Source organism: Volvox carteri (genome assembly GCF_000143455.1).
Source record: "Volvox carteri f. nagariensis unplaced genomic scaffold VOLCAscaffold_40, whole genome shotgun sequence".
In the NCBI taxonomy this organism is placed as follows: Eukaryota; Viridiplantae; Chlorophyta; class Chlorophyceae; order Chlamydomonadales; family Volvocaceae; genus Volvox; species Volvox carteri.
Genome location: NW_003307583.1, coordinates 354,936 through 370,685, shown reverse-complemented (window position 1 = coordinate 370,685; position 15,750 = coordinate 354,936). Strand labels below are relative to the sequence as shown.

Sequence of the window (15,750 nt, the reverse complement as noted above, 5' to 3'; positions counted from 1 at the left end):
TTACCTCTATAATCCCGCCGCGACCTATTCCGACAGGCGAGAAAGCAGGCAGGCCAGGCCACGCAATTGGATTCCCCGACGATGCACTACGCAACAAATTTAAAAGATATGTTTCTTCGGCTTAAAAGCTAGTCTCATCAACGGTCAGGGCGAGTACCCCTACCGATCTTTGCCGCCAAACGATGACTGAACAGCTAGGGTGTGGCCGAGGTGAACGATATTCGGAATTCCATGTTTCTTGTATAGAAGCTTGTTTGCTTGCTCCCTCTTCTTTTCCCAGTCTGTCTGTGATGGGATGGCCTTGCCCCTCAGGGGTAGCATACGCCGTGCAATCTGCAGCAAGCGGCGCTGCCTGGCCATGCCCTGCCCTGCCTGCTTGTAGCCGCGAGGCGCACGGCAGCCAAGAGCACTGTTGAGTTCGGCTCATACTGCCGCCTCCGGCAGAGGCGGATCAAGAGATCAAGATAAAGCTAAACACTTGCATCAAGTAGAAATTTTGAGCAAGACTGCAACAAATATGTTTGATGGTCCTGAGAACGCCTCGACGCGATTGGAAATAACCAGCGACTTGGCCGTACACCTGAAATCCCGAGACTGTGAAGGCTTCGCAGCTTAGCTGCAACCACCGCTGCACAAACGAGCGCAAGCTCCTTCCTTTATCATAATCGCTTCGTGTGATGTTTTTGCAAACGACAGTGCACTGGATTCGTACCATTAAACTCATCCCAAACTTGCGTGCAACGTATTGCTCTTTCCACGCGCATCCGTCAGGCAGCAGAGCGCTTGACGCGCTCACAAGGGGGGGATATCCTGCAGGGTCAATTATCGAGGTATGTGGTGAGCCACCCAGCAGTTGCACATCGACCCAGGATGACTAACCGCCTGCCCGCGCGCAACAGTCGTGCCCCTGCCTTTCCGCATGTTGCCACGACTGCTTCAGATACATGGACCGTCTGTGGAGCCATGTTGGCAGCTAGCATGGCTCGCGGCGGCAGCCGCGTACAAACGAGGCTGGAATGTCGTTGCATGCAGCGGCCACGCCTGCCTTGACTTTGGCGCGGTGGGTCTGCAAACTTTTCCAAACCGGCTGCCGTATCTTCGGCAAAGTCACATCCAGCCCTGAATCCTCTGCTCCGCGCCGTCCCCTCCATCCATCCCTTCCCATCATTCCTCGGCGGCATTATGAGTCGAATCATTGGCGAAGTGCATCCTGCACTGAACGGCATCCTTGTACCGCAGACCTGGAGGCAGACCTCCGAGCCTGCGACCCACCCATCCATACACCCAAGAACACCTTAATGCCCTTAGCTCAATCTTCCATTCCCCGCGGCGGCTGATCTCTGTGACGGGAGGCATACGCCAGACACCAAAGCCATGCAGGTTAACCCACCGTCCGCTAAATGTTCCTAAGCCCCCGAAAACATTTTTGTTCGACCGGGGCAGCGTGGACAAATGAAGCGATGGCCTTCAACGCGGCCAGGCTGTCCTCGTTTTTCGTAAGTATAGTGTGGACGGACGGATGGCCCTGCGGCAGCTGCGCAGGAACGCGGTCTGACTGGGCGGGACAGGTTCGCGCGCACGTCCGTGGCCCAGCCGGCGGTGCTGCTGGATGTACTGCGCAGCCTGGAGGCGGAGTGCAGCTTAGTGTTGGTGGACTCGTGGACGCGGATCGTGGATGCGGCCGCACCCGCCGACTCCGCTACCACATGGGCGCTCCGGAACCGCCGCCTCGCGACCTTCCTGAGGCAGCTCTCTGGCCGGCTGCTCATGTTGCAAGCCCAGCGAAGGGGGAACCCCGTCAATGGCGGCACCAGCAGCAACAGCGGCGGCGGCGAGAGCCGAGACAAGACGCAGCGGTGGCCGGCGCCGTCAGTGCTCGTGTGTAACAGCGATAAGGCAAGCGCAGCACTTGTTATCCGTGGAAATGGAGGAAGGGTGCGGCAAAGAAATAGGCGCGTACACGTACCGCCTTTCGGGATGCGCACTTGGGGCCCAGGACCATGGCTCTAGGGGTCTAGGGGCGACGCATGTATGTTGCGTGCAGAAGCTCAGGCCACTGCGCCGGAAGTCATGCTAAGTCTAAAGTGTCCCATTGCCTTACGTAGATGAGTCTGGTGCATGTTGTCGTGGGATGCGACATGCAGGTGATAGCAGGCAGGCAGGCAGGCGACGGACTGGAGAGACGTTCGTAGGCCCGGTTGCCACTAGCCAGAGCCGTACAGCGGTACGCGCTTAGTCGGTTTCGCTTCGGGTCAGTAACACGCCGTGCAGGATATGTCATTTCGCCTGGTGTGCCTTTTCATCTCGCCGCAGGGACGTCATGGCCGGGTGTTGCAGCAGTACGCTGCCATGCGGCTACGGGTGTCAGAGGACCTTGACGATATTGCTGTCGAGGGCGGGCCCGACTTCATGACTGTGGAACTGCTAAAGGGACCCGCGGTAAACACAAGGTGCAAGCACGATCCGATGCCTTTTGCGCGATTTTGGCCTTTTGAATGTAGCTCGTGCTGAACAGTAGCTTGCGTTCGCCTGTGCGTGATAGTCAATGCGTAGGGTAGCCCTCCCTTACTGACTGTGAAATCTCTTCGTTCATGGATACAATCTGCATGCTTGCAGGATGCCCACAACCCAAACGCGTGTATACACATCCAGCCGTACCACTGACGGGCTTCCCATCACGGAAGGCCACGCCTTCCCAACGGTCATGGACCTGCTAATGGCAGCACAGCAGCTGGGCCTTATAGCGCGCCAGGACCACACGGAATCGTCGCCACTCACAGGGAATGCGGGTTACACAGCTGGGGAGGACGCATACGTCACTGGCAGTGACCGACCTCCTGGAGCAGTTGCCGAATTCGTCAAAAGGTTTTCTTATGGTGATTTCCGAGCTGACACGCTTGGCAGCTTAGCATCTCAGATAACGGCGAATGGACACATGACACAGCTGCGTGAACAAGTCGTTCAAAAGTTACATCCGTTGCCATAACGTAACCAATTACGTCGAGAGCCTGTAAACGTGTGCGCAATTTATAAACATGAAACCGTACTTTAGGTTGTGCATGTCCACTTGGTCAAGGTTGTAAGGACTTCAAAATCCCCTTTCCATGCCCATTACTACAGACCGCTCAGGCCGACTTGCAACCAGTTCTATGCACGGTAACGGTCGCAGGACATGACCAGTACATACGAAAACAACACAATAATGCAGTCACACCACCCCATCACGTACCGTCCGGGGCGACAGTCCAAGAGTGTAAGCACTTTCCACAAGGATGCCTTCACTAAAATGCCGGTGTGGCGACACTAGATGGCGCACCTGCTTCAGCGCAGCACTCGCACAGTTCCGTTGGATTGACACTGCCCTGTCCGTGCACATCGTCAACATGCTTCTAAGCGCATGCGTCTCCAGCCTCAATGCACGCGCCACCACGAATCCTAAGCAACCCTTGAAGCGCGTTTCTAAGCCATGTGGCCAAATACTGGCAATGCAGGGCTGAGATAGAACCGCATGTCGCACGTTTCCAGAGTTCTCATAACCAAACGCTGATCAATCGTACACTGTGTTCGCCAACCAAGTCATGAACTTGTCTGACACTGGGCAAACCCAAGCAGCCCGTTGGGTTTAGTAAGGGCGGAAGCGCTGCTGACCAACACTGTTCCGCGCCATCGTTTGGCGCCCGTAGCCTCCATAGCCCATCACACCGTATGCCATTGGATAGCCGCCATATCCGCCGTATGCCATGGCCGGTGCATATGCCATGCCAGCCATCCCCCCATAGCCTGCAAGGCGTGCCGAGATATTGGCGATGTCGAGTAATAAAGCAACTCGGCGGAGACATTCCAGGGTAATCAACACGTTCTTAACTTATACAGGAAGGGTTTAAGAAACTGCTATTGCTAGTAAACTTACCTCCCATGCCGTAACCACCCATGCCGTCAGCCATGCTCTCCTCGTAGCCACCGGTGGCAGCGCCGCCAACACCACTGCCGCTCATTCCACCACCGCGCATTCCGTAACTTCCGGCTCCCCGGCCGCCACCATAACCACCGCCATAGCCCCCACGGTCACCGCCACGACCGCCGCGGCCACCGCCACCGCCGGGACTTGGGGTAATTTCCCGAGGTGTTGCCCGCTTGCAGTCCACGGTCTTGTCACGAATAACCTGGCGCATCACTAACACCTTCTCCACACTGATGGGATCAGCGAACGTGACGAATCCGAAGCCGCGTGTAACGCCATCTTTGCGCATAATCTGGTGACAAACACATGGGCGGGCGAAAAAGCGCCAAAATAATTCAACGTAGCGGAAATCAGCAATCCAACTAGACGAATAGTATACAGGAACACCACCACATAGCAGGGTGCCTTGGACCTTTCATATTTACGTCTAAGCGAGCACAAGGGGCGGCCAACACGTACCACTGAGTCTTGAATCTCTCCATACTGAGAGAAGTGATTGCGCAGCTCCTCGTCCGTAATATCTCCCTGTGGAAAGACAAGAAAACGTTTGGGAGGCTTTCAGCACCGACATGGCAGTTCACAAAATGGGGCACTCAGCCTATTGCTGCAATTTTACGCATCTCTTAACTGTACCAGGTTAAACACCACATCAAAGCATCAATCCCTGAAGCCGGCGCCTACAGAGTTCGCATGATCCGGCGTAGACAACCCGATATCCAAGCTACCCTACTTACGGTTCCCCCAACAAAAATCTTTTGACATCTCTCTCCTGTCCCAGCCTTGTCGCGGGGCAGCGCAGCCCGCGGTTCGATTTTGGCACCATCAATAACATGTTCCGAGTCCAAGAGGCTCTGAGCGCACGTTGGGTCCGAGAACCTAACTACGCCCTCCCCGCCTGCTACGATGCACTCCTCGACCTGTCCCCTAGAAGAAGGCAAGAACATGTAAGCGGCATGTTAGGGCCTAGAGCCTCGGGAAAGGCTAGGACTAGAGGCGCGACTAGAAACGCTGTTAAGACCACTGCCAGGCGACCCCGCAAGTTGCGGAATAAGAAGCATCATCCTTACCACTGAGAGCAATATTGCTCAAGGCCTTCCTTGGTCGTGTGCTCCGAAAGGCCTGGGAAGATGAGCTTTCCCTCCTGGTACGAGTCGTCACCGCCAGCTTCAGAGCGTGGGCCGCCACCACCGCCATAAGGTCGGCCACCTCCACCACCACCGTAGCCGCGGCCGCCACCTCCGCCATAGCCACGGCCACCTCCGCCATAGCCACCCCCGCCCCCATATCCGCCACTACCCCCATAACCGCCTGCACCATAGCCATAGCCTGTAGCATAACCGTACATGGCTGGCTTTGTTGAAGAGAGCTTGTAGGAGGAGGTCAGAAAAAGTCTTGTGTCAAAGTTGCTGGGAGATCGCGCGACCCTCGACAAGCGGTCAGCGGCACCCACCAGGAGACCTAATAGTCCAAGTCACAAACATAAACGTATGTACACTCCTCAAAATGAATAGCGCTCTGCAAGATGGCGAGAAAAGCTTGCCAAGGGGCAACCGTACGACGGCGATTTTGTCTTTTTGAGTGATAGGCGCAATTCGTTCTTGTCTCGCAATGACTTACGCCAACATCTCATGGTAGATATAGCGGAACATCGTCTTGGGTACTGAATTTTTAACCAGACATAAGGCTCATCACGTGTGAAACGTTGCTCTGGTAATTAACGGTATGTGCCTGTGCTGCGCAACAGATCTGTGACAATATCTATCCAATGCTAAGCCGCCTGGGGCGGCTTGTTCCGGCCAGCCTTCGTTGCCTTGCCTACGGCACTCAATCGGCGGCCGCAAACAGCCCCCGCCGGTCCTCGAAGCGATGGAGTGCAGTGTTGAGCCTCAGCCTGGGGGTGGGCGTCGGCGGGGGGCTGCTAGTTTACGAGCCCACGGCGGAGGACTTCCGCGCCGCGTACCTGACACCCGTTCGCCTATCCCGCGATGTGTATACGGCGGCAGCAACCGTAATTGGTACGTGCCGTATCGCTTAGTGCCCTCGATAATCCGTTTGGATGCCTCGGCTCAAGCCACGTCGCAGACCACACCCGCTTCCTCACCCAAAGTTTTGCTGAAGATTGTGGCACTAACAAAACTGCCGAGATGCTGTGCGAGCTGCTGTGAGGCTAGCAAGTCGGCATTTTCAACGCAGGGCCTGTTCCCGGCTTTACTGCCCGTAGAGCTAAGCGATGCTCACTCCTTACCTTGGCTCCCACCCTGTCTCACACAGACTACAAGCTGACCCTCGGGTCACTAACAGGGGAGGCTCGCGAGGCGGCACTGCGCGAGTGCCACCAGCGAGGCGCGAACCGGCTCCTGGCGCTGTGCTTCGCAAACGGCGGCGTCTACACCAAATTGGGTCAGCACATTGGCCAACTGGTGGGGAGTATCGGGAGGTGTCTCGCTTTGGGTGCGTTCTCTGCGTGCGCGTTCCTAATGCATGCGATGCCTTCCGATCATGCTTAATGCATTCTTTGCCACGACCCCCATCCTGCATTAAACGGCTCTGCAGGATCATCTGCTGCCTGAGGAGTACGTGATGACGATGCGGGAGCACCTGTTGGACCGTTGCCCGGTGTCCCCCCCGGAGGAGGTGCGGAGGACGTTCGAACAGGACCTGGGCGCGCCGCCAGAGAAGCTCTTCGCCTACTTCTCCCCACAGCCCATTGCCAGCGCGTCACTGGCGCAGGTGGGTAGGAACCGCGGAGGACTCGCCTGGGCATGTGTGGGACTGGAAAGATGTCCAGGAAGAGGGAATAGGGTGGGAAGAAGGCGGATATGGAACGGAAACAACATGAAAAATCCTCTACACCCGGTAAGTTTACACCTAACGATGTCCGCCATGACGCTCACTAGATGTCACCAGATGTTTCGTTCTTCTGCAATACCAATACCTTAAGGCCGGCGCTCCCTATCCCGCCCTGGGACATTTGCAGCCATCTCTTCGACTCTTGCGTTGGATTCCAAAGATCCTGCCGCTTAATCATCCCCGCCCGGTCAGGTTCATGAGGCGCGCGACTTTACGGGTCGGCGGCTGGCGGTGAAGGTGCAGCACGGGGGCCTGAGGGAGAGCTGCGCCGCGGATGTGGCCACCATCTCGGCGCTGGTGGCGGCGGTGCGCTGGGTATTTCCGGACTTTGACTACGGCTGGCTGGTGGACGAAATCAAGGAGAACCTGCCGCGGGTAGGGTATGGTAGGATGCGGCCGAAGGGGAGCCTGCCTGCGGCCTGGAGTGGCACATGGAGTGTACGGGGACAGAGTGTCGGCTTGTGGCCCCTTTCGGCATAACACCAGCTCCGGAGTATGCATCTTTGTGCGCCTGCTTGTGCCATGCCTGCAGCTTACATGTCTGTCTGTCTGCTGCAGGCGAACCGCTTCTCTCCTGCTCACTTCTTAAAACTTCTGTTTCGGCGCACCCGATGCAACGGACCCTGCTTTATGACGCTATGGCTTCGCAACTTTGTATAACAGATTTGAGTGAGATAGTTATATTTCCCCGGGCCCCAACACACACACACACAAAACACACACATACCCGTTATGACGTGTGGTGTCTCGGATGTCGGCAGTTGAACAGGCGCTTCTTACATCTGTATCCTTCAGCTGCACTCCCGGCCGCTGCTGCAGCCGCCATCGGTTCCCGCTCTCCCGCCGTTCCTGTATTGCGCTTTTACTTCTGCTACGCCCACCTCTCCCTTTTCCCCATGCTCGCCCGCTTCCCACATCTGAATGCAGGTTGTGATGCTTATATCACACTCCTGTGACCCCTTTATCCTCCTTGTCCCTCCGTCAGTTTCAGCTTTCGCTTGATTCCCTCCTTGCCTTCCTGGCTATCTTTCAGGAGCTGGACTTCCGCCACGAGGCCAGCAATGCGGAACGGTGTCGGATTAACCTGCAGCGGTCAGCACAGCAGGGCGCATGGCATGCCGGCAGGTATACGGCAATGGTGGTGGTGGTGGTGAATCACATGACAAAAGAATCAAAGGAGCATCTGACGACATTCAAAGCACCAGCTACCAGAGCGGGCTTTTGTACTTCCACCTAGCTTATTTTGAATGTAGATGAGCAAAGGTTCGTCACGAGACTAAGCTGGTGTATCAGGGAAGGCAGGACGGCGGACCTGGGCTGCGATGGCATGGGGTGAAACAACGGAACTGGAGAGGATGCGATTACAGTGGCGAGTTGTGGATAGGAGGTGGAAAGGATGACCGGAGAAGATGGGGCGCAGCGAAGATGAAGACGGAGATTAGGAGAGGGTGGTTCCAAAAGAAGGATGGAGTAGAGCGGGAACGGGCCAAGTTCACCCACAGGGAACTCTTGTCGGGGCATTGGCACTCCCCCTTCCCTTCCCTCACTAAATGTGACCTTTTCAACTCGTCTCCTAACTGTTCTTGGCCTTGCCCTGTTCGCTTGTGGGTTGGGTCAGAGTTTACGTGCCCCAGATTGACTACCGCACCAGCTCTCACCGCATCCTCACCATGGAGTTCATTGACGGCGTTGGGGTGACCGACACCGCGGGCCTGGCGGCGCTAGGGTTGTCGCGGCGGGAGGTGATGGTGCTCATTTCGGAGACATTCAATCAGATGATCTTTGCTCATGGCTACGTCCACTGCGACCCCCACGCCGCTAACATGCTGGTTCGCAAGGTGGTGAGTTCCCCTGTTGATCTGTTCAGTCCGTCTGTCAGAAGGTATATCCTTCCGTCTGCGGACTCCTGCAGTCTGTTTTTCCCCCTGGGGAGGGTTTATGGTATAGGACAGGAGCTGGGGAAGAGCCGGGAGGGGGACTGGGGAGATGAATGCGTTTTGAAAGGGGGCCGGTCACTCCGCCAAGGCTGTGGCATTGACATGGTTCCCCTTCCGAAACGTTACCTTAGGCATGGGCAGTCGGAGTCGCTCCCGCTTACAGGGCCAAGGCTGTGCATTACCTGCTCCCTTCCCGAAGCTTCGCGTGTGAGGTCCGCATGCCACCCGCGTATTAAAAGTTACCTTCCGATGAAAACACGTGTATAACACGCGCACGCACAACTCGCACCAGGGTTGCCTGCCTCTCATCAACAGATGCCAACTCGGGCCACGGAAACGCAAAACTTGCTGCGGAAGAACCGGAAAAAACGCACAGAGATCCAACACTGTATTATCTCTCCGCGGCTGCAGGACGGGCATATCGCGTCAGCGTCACACCTCTTTTTTTCAGTTTTTCCTTTTGAGTCTTTTTCCTTTCTCCTTTGTGTTTTTCGTGCTGCACAGGACGGCCATGCTCAGTTGGTGCTATTGGATCACGGGCTGTACAAGTCCTACACAGACTCCTTCCGACTAGCATATGCGGCCCTCTGGCGCAGCCTGATCTTTGCGGACGAGGCAGGCATCCGACGCTACAGCGCGGCCATGAACGCGGGCGACACCTACGACATCTTTGCGTCCATGCTCACCCAGAGGTCATGGGACCAGGTGGGCCGAGCTTGCGCCGGGCCGGGCCGGTCGGCTGCTCGCGTGTTTGACTGCGGTTGCTTCTGTCGTTGCCTTGCCTTTGGCACCGTTCATTGGTCAGACGGGGCGCGTAAGCAAACCCAACATCTCCCAACTCTGGTAAAGCACATTCTCTATGCATGTCTCTCTCCCCTTCCTCCCGCGCCACCCTCCTACATTGTCAACCGGTCGATCCATTCACCTGCGCCATCTATATCCGCGGGTCCGTTCATTCACACGTGCAGATCCTGGATGCCCGCTCCGATCACTTGGCGGTGCAGCGCAGCCACCAGACACGCCAGGTGGCTCAGCAATACATGGCGACGTACAGCCGAGAGATCACTGGGCTGCTGCAGCGCATGCCGCGACCGCTGCTGCTGTTACTCAAGACCAACGATTGCCTGCGCGCTATTGATTTCGCGCTGGGAGAGCCGGTGAATACGTTTGTGATTACGGCCAGGGAATGCTCGGCGGCGCTGGCGCGGGAGCGACTGCGTGGCGCACCAGGGCCGCTGGTCCGGCTGGCTGTGGCGTTGGAGCGATTGCAGGTGGGCATTGCATTGCATGATGCCATCGCTCCGTTATCCCTAATGGCGCCAGTCTGCGCGTTCTACGGAGCCGTGAGAAGAGCGTACGTCGAAACAAGCATGACAATGTATTCCAACCAACCCTTGCCTCTTGAGGCCATATCCCTACGGCTCCTAACCTGCGATGAAGCATATGCCTACGTCAGAAGAGGCCGAGAACTAGCCTTTTGTTTGTATGTATGTGCATGCGAATATGCAGGTGGAGGCGCGCATGCTGGGTTTTGAGCTGATGGTGTGGTACCGTGGCGTGCGGGCGCGGCTGGGTCTGGGTCCAAAGGCTCCATCGGCACTAGTCATTCCCACCGATTTGACATCTCAGCCGCTGCAACGTGCGGCGTCAGCTGGCAGAGCGACATGAGCCTGCTGCGGCGTCAATTCTTCACATCGGACTAGAATGCCAGGTCGCCAATCGAGGATTCGACACATGCGCGCCCACGTTCTGTGAGCCTGCCATGGCGGTGGCCTGGGTCCAGGGCGCAAGTACGGTCGGTCTCGGGCTCGAACAAGACCCCAGGTGTAATTGGTGTCCACAGTTAAAAATGCCACTGGTAAGAAAGGATAAGACGAACTAATGGCAAGGGAGGGCGCCAGCGCGGCGGTGCAAGTCGGAATAGCCAGCTCGTATCAATGCTGAGGGTGTAGGAGTGTAGGGGCGTTGTGTGCTGTTGTTACAAAAGAAGAGGGGAAGTGCACGGGGACCCCGAAGGGGGGCATAGGAGCCACGAACTTGACCAGTGTATGGCCGCTTGTGTTGGTCCTTGCAACTCCTTTTTTTTAATTGTCGCAACGATTTTCATAGTAGCGCCGATCATAGTAGCGCCAACGGTAGGTAGTCGATGACACTTGCTTCTCCACCATCGGCTTGCTCCTTTCTCTAGACCATGGGAGACCTCTGCTCTTGACTGCTGGGCTCCTGGCTGTGTGCATATCTGTACTGGCAGGTCTGCGACTGACGGAATTGTGCTCAGGATTGTTCACGGAACGCGTGGAACTGTGATTACCGCAGACGCGGGGAGAGTCTAGGGTAGAGAGGAGCGCTATTAGCGGTGATTTGGGGATGCTCAATTACCCTATTGGTAGTATTTAGAGGTTGTCTTATGTAGTGAAAACGTGCTAGTGGATGTGATTGCTGCCTGCGCTTTAATTATTTTTTGCATAGATTTGATGTCCCAGAAATGCTTCAAGAGGGAGAAGGCTCAATAGATGGTACGTTGTGTAGGCAGGGGTTTCGCAGGTTTTTTGCTGCTTGGTGGAGAGTGTAGGGGGAAGCTTTGAAGATACGTCGGCCTTGAAAAAACGGTTGCGTGGTTGCCTGGAACGAGGCGAGGCGCGTCTTCTCCTCCTCACAGCTAAGGGCCAATTTGCGCCGCCCATAGATCGCGTTCCAAGCCATTATGGATCGCTCCCAGCGCGGAAAGCATCCTACTCCATGACAACGTTGCTGTGCTCATTGACGAGCACGGCACGCACTCCCGGACTGCGACACAGCACCATGTATATGACAGCTGTCCAGGGTGCGCAGGCTAACAGTTCCAAAGACGGTCAGTAGGGGGCGGACAGGGGTTCCGCCATGCCAACTCAGCTCGTCCTGAGCCCGAAGGTCAAGGGACCGCGCGGGGTAGTAACCACTGCAGTATCAGGACAGGCTCCTGGGTGTCGTCACCGCTGCTGGCGGCGCTGCGGGATGCCCAGTCGCTTCTCCGCAACGCGCAATATGTCAGCCATGCACGCATTTGTGCGGAAGGCTCGAGCCTGTGGTAAGCAGAGGACCGGCACCGTGGAGGGAGAGTGATTGTTTTACCTGGGGGGGAAGCAGGGCGGAGGGTGGTAACCTACGCAGGGCCGAGGCGCCGGGTGGCGAGGGCAGTGCGACTGCTGAGCATCCCGGCGTAGGGCAACAGCAGACCTATGCAGCATGGGTAGGGTGCTTGTCTCGGCACGGCCGTGCACCAGCAGTAGCAGCAGCGTTTTCTCATCACCCTCGCGCCCGTTTTACCCACACCTCCGTTGCATGCCCCAGTGGTTTCTCCTAGACTTCGCCCCCCGTGATCATCATTATCCCGCTCTCCACGAATGCCCATGCAGACCTCTAGATGGCACCTCGCCGCGGCAAAGCCTTCCTGACGCAGCACCGTGATAAGGGCGTCTCGCGGAGGCGGCCGTGCCAGACGCCGCGCCACCGAGGCGTCGATGGAGAAGAAGCCGGGCGGCAGGCGCGGATCGGCTTCCTCGATCAGCACTTCTAGAAGGTCCTCCAGCGGCCGCACGTTGCGACTGCAAGTGCGACGGAAAGCAAGACGTGAAAAAGGTGTCTGCGGGAATTGTGGTCTTGGGAGTGTGTTGGAGGGTCCCCATGGCGCAATCGTCGTGAGGGATAGGGCAAAGGCAACTTTCACTTATATGCAGTCGTTGGCCAGGTTGCTATTTGTAGGGTGCAAAAGATTCCAACCTACCAAAGTGCGTCGGCGATGCACTTGTGCACAAGTGTGCATTTGTGTACGTCCAAACGCCTAGTCAATGGGCAGCCACCCCCTTGACGTCGCTTAAACACCGCTTTTGGCCGCGTATGTAGCAGCTTCGTGATATAGGGTGCCAGTGTCCAGCTTATTGCCGCCTAGGAAAGCCGTCCGCCTTCTCTCTCCCTCCCTCCGTCACAAGGCACAAGCCATCCGTTTTATTAAACCCCGCCTGGCACTGTCTCAGTCAAGCCGAGCCAAACCAATCCGACCCAAGGCCACACCTGCTCTTGACTCGGTTCTGGAGGTGGGGCGCAGCAGTCTCGTCCAGCCCAAAGCCCGCCCAGCCCCTACGGGCCGCCTCCTTCGCCATCGCCCTCAGCTCCGCCTTGTCATGCAGCGGCCCCGTCCATAGCGGCCCTGCCAGCACCAGCGGCGTCCCGGTGCTGGCCACCGGGCCATCGCCCACAGCTCCGAAACCTTCTCCTGCTCTTTGTCCTCCTTCATCCCCGTCCGCTTCCTCAGGCTGCGGGGCCCTATGACCCTCACCTTGCCTGCCGCCCTTTACCGGCCCCTCAGCAGCGCCATTTCTCCTCCTTCCTGCGTTTTTTGGACGGATCCCCTCGCCACTTAAGCCGCTGGTGCTGCCGGTATCGTCGGTGGTAGAGCTACTAGGGCGCGGGGGATTGTCAAGGCTGCTAGCATGTGCGACTGGGGGCGACGACTGAATGGGAGACCCAGGAGCCGGCCGCCGGCCCCGGGTCTCGCATCTGCACGTGGCGGTGCCCAAGTCGGGCCAGCTGACTGTGTAGTTGTCGCCATGCACGAAGCAGTGGCCCATGAAGCCGTAATGGCGAACGTGCCACTCGGCACTGCGGGTTGCACGGAGCATGACTCGGAAGACGGGGCCGTGGTAGGAGTACAGCGAGAAGACGGGTGTCAGGGTCACACCCCTGGCTGCTGCCTCACGTACCGCTGCGCCGATGATCATGCGCAAGCCCTGCAAGGATGTGGTGGAGAAGGATGGGAGGGCGAACGATGGGACGACGACGTACAGAGTTGAAGGGAAATTAATGTAGCCAGACGAGCTGAGCTGAGCTGAGTGGGAGGAAGTTGCAGGGAAGGGTTGCAGCATGCCGAGGACCAAGTAAGACACCGATCCGTTTCAGATAGAAAAAGAGGATGGATAGGCAACTGCGCATCACTCGATCCATGTTTCTCATGCCCAGAGCATAACCAGCGAAAGCCTAGACAGGATATAATACAGTATATAAAAACGTGCACCCAAGAAACGGTTGTTTCGCGCCAGTAGGTCATCGTTCACCTGCTCGTTTGCCCAGGGTGTAGCCCGTGCGTAGGTGCCGTACGCCGCCAGGCCGCGCGCCGGACGCTTGCCACTACTGGTGAATCCGTCGGTGCTGGTGAGATACAACAGCCCACCGTACCGTACGGCATCGATTGCTGCAGGGAAGTGCATGGTCTCGGAGCCGAAGCTATCGACGTCAACAACGTCGTAGTACAATTCGCGCATGTAGCAACTGGTGAGTAGCCTGCGTGGAGGGGGGGCCCGGACAGAAGACATGATGCAGCGTAAAGGGTGCCTGCGAAAGCGCAGGACTATGGGACTCGCTCTTCGGTCCCCGCTTTGCAGGCCCCCGAGCGATTAGTCGGTAAGGCGGAAATATTACCTAAGAAGTGGATTACAAGGCCATGAAAAGACCGTGTGCTGCCGCCGAACGTCAATCTTTTGCAAAGCGATGCGCCCAATAGCGACTCACTGTGCGGCAGTGGCGCTTCGGGGTCCCACCTGTTGGCGTCTGCGTGGGAGATGCGAATCCGTCGAGCTGAAGAGCCTGGCGGTCGATCCCTTTCCGCTCCCTGCACCCCGCCTTGCGCCCCTCTCCCACTCCCGGTCTCGCTGTCGCCGTCACAGCTACTGCTGCTGCTGCCAGCTCCTGCAAGACTGTCTGTGCCGCTTGAGCTGCTGCCCCTGGCAGTGCTGTCGTCGCAGTGGCCAACACCCGGGTCAGCTGTGGTCGCCTCCGCCACTAATGCTTTGATTGCATCTGCTGCAGCTCCTTGCAGCGGGGTCGCCTTCGACGCCTCGTCAGGGCCAGAGCCACTCGCCAGCCGGGGCACATCCCATTGCCATACGTCGCGTGCCAGGCCCCCCAACCGGAGCCGCTGTGCCTGCCCTTCCCAGCGCGTCACCAGATCCCGCAACGTCTGCTCCAAAACAACGCACTGGTTGGAAGTTCCCGGGCTCGCTGCAGTTTCATCGTTTGCCTCCGCAGCCGGTGATGGTCCCGTGGGCGCCTCGTCCCTAGCTTGGAATGCCGCCATGGCGTCCACTACCGCACCGCTTACGGTCTGGGCGTCAGCATGCGCCGGTAGTTCAGCTGCCGTACACATGTTGTAGACCATGGCGTCGTGCAGATCCGTGCTGCCGTCGTTGATCCAGACTTCATCGGCATCGGCCTGTCGATGCGCTAGAGGGACCGGTGGCACAAGGCGGCATTTGTTGACGGTAACGGAAATTCCTTTGCATTACGAATACGACCTTTGGTTTCGAAGGCATCCAGGGGCGCTTGGCGACATAGGAATGCAGCTGGGCGGCCTGGACGGTTTGCGTGCTGCTCCTGTTTCCGTTGCATCGGCAGGACGGTGGGGGACAGGAAGTATGATGGGAATGCAGGAAGCATGGGCTGCCGACGCGGGCAGAAGTGGCGGCTGACAACGTTTATTTGCACAAACATGCCCGTCGCCGGGGGTTTGAGACGCAGCCTGTGTCTGTAGCTGTTATACATGCAAGCTTATGTTGAAAGGTGAACGCAACAAAGCTAACACTAATGTGGATGGGGTAAGGCGGATACAGAGACGCACTTGCGAAAAGTACCTTGCACCCCTCATGCCGCTGCCAGCCATGACATCGAGCACGCGCAGGCAGCCGGTGCGTTCGCGATGAAGCGCGGCGGCGAGCACGGCCAAGTCCCGGCCGGGGCAACTCTCCGCGCGGTAGAACGCCTCGCCTGAGCGAATTTGGGACAAATACACAGTTTCATCCAAGGATATCAAGGTTGGTTGTAGGGCAATCGACTTGTTTGCGCCAGGGCAAGTGCTCGCGGCTTTCCGGTACCGTCCGAACCCAAATACTTCAAAAGTTTCAAGGAGACGCGTCCCAGGGGTCGGAGCTCCAACCGTACAGTATCTATCGTAGGATTGGAGCCTCAAGCACG

At 57.5% G+C, this 15,750-nt stretch overlaps 4 protein-coding genes across 4 annotated transcripts; 2 read left to right on the top strand and 2 right to left on the bottom strand.

Moving 5' to 3' along the window:
• Window positions 1-182: 182 nt before the first annotated feature.
• Window positions 183-2,986, top strand: VOLCADRAFT_94861 (uncharacterized protein; the record flags this gene model as incomplete). The annotated part of the gene is made up of 6 exons (XM_002954081.1): window positions 183-210; window positions 772-837; window positions 900-1,060; window positions 1,594-1,935; window positions 2,314-2,450; window positions 2,617-2,986. 6 exons carry the CDS (start codon window positions 183-185, stop codon window positions 2,984-2,986), a joined length of 1,104 nt encoding a protein of 367 aa, XP_002954127.1.
• Window positions 2,954-5,432, bottom strand: VOLCADRAFT_121254 (uncharacterized protein). The gene is made up of 5 exons (XM_002954004.1): window positions 5,029-5,432; window positions 4,696-4,885; window positions 4,421-4,486; window positions 3,911-4,253; window positions 2,954-3,780 (listed from the first exon to the last, which is right to left on the bottom strand). Exons 1-5 carry the CDS (start codon window positions 5,304-5,306, stop codon window positions 3,623-3,625), a joined length of 1,035 nt encoding a protein of 344 aa, XP_002954050.1. The 5' UTR covers window positions 5,307-5,432; the 3' UTR covers window positions 2,954-3,622.
• A 294-nt stretch (window positions 5,433-5,726) lies between these two features.
• Window positions 5,727-10,283, top strand: VOLCADRAFT_64427 (uncharacterized protein; the record flags this gene model as incomplete). The annotated part of the gene is made up of 8 exons (XM_002954080.1): window positions 5,727-5,976; window positions 6,233-6,381; window positions 6,515-6,691; window positions 7,004-7,186; window positions 7,845-7,936; window positions 8,430-8,685; window positions 9,253-9,453; window positions 9,717-10,283. 8 exons carry the CDS (start codon window positions 5,727-5,729, stop codon window positions 10,281-10,283), a joined length of 1,875 nt encoding a protein of 624 aa, XP_002954126.1.
• Window positions 10,284-12,148: 1,865 nt separating this feature from the next.
• VOLCADRAFT_42766 (uncharacterized protein) lies at window positions 12,149-15,556 on the bottom strand (the record flags this gene model as incomplete). Its single annotated transcript, XM_002954003.1, has 7 exons — window positions 12,149-12,310; window positions 12,810-12,960; window positions 13,252-13,514; window positions 13,839-14,064; window positions 14,322-14,388; window positions 14,923-14,992; window positions 15,398-15,556. Coding segments are annotated over 7 exons (1,098 nt in total), but the record flags the coding sequence as incomplete, so codon positions are not given.
• Window positions 15,557-15,750: the final 194 nt, after the last annotated feature.

Coding starts and splice junctions, on each gene's coding strand:
- VOLCADRAFT_121254 (XM_002954004.1), bottom strand. CDS start 5,306: ATGTACGGTTATGCTACAGGCTATGGCTATGGTGCAGGCGGTTATGGG. Junction 4,886..5,028: donor GAGCAATATTGCTCTCAGTG/GTAAGGATGATG, acceptor GCCTTCTTCTAG/GGGACAGGTCGAGGAGTGCA. Junction 3,781..3,910: donor GGGTGGTTACGGCATGGGAG/GTAAGTTTACTA, acceptor CACGCCTTGCAG/GCTATGGGGGGATGGCTGGC.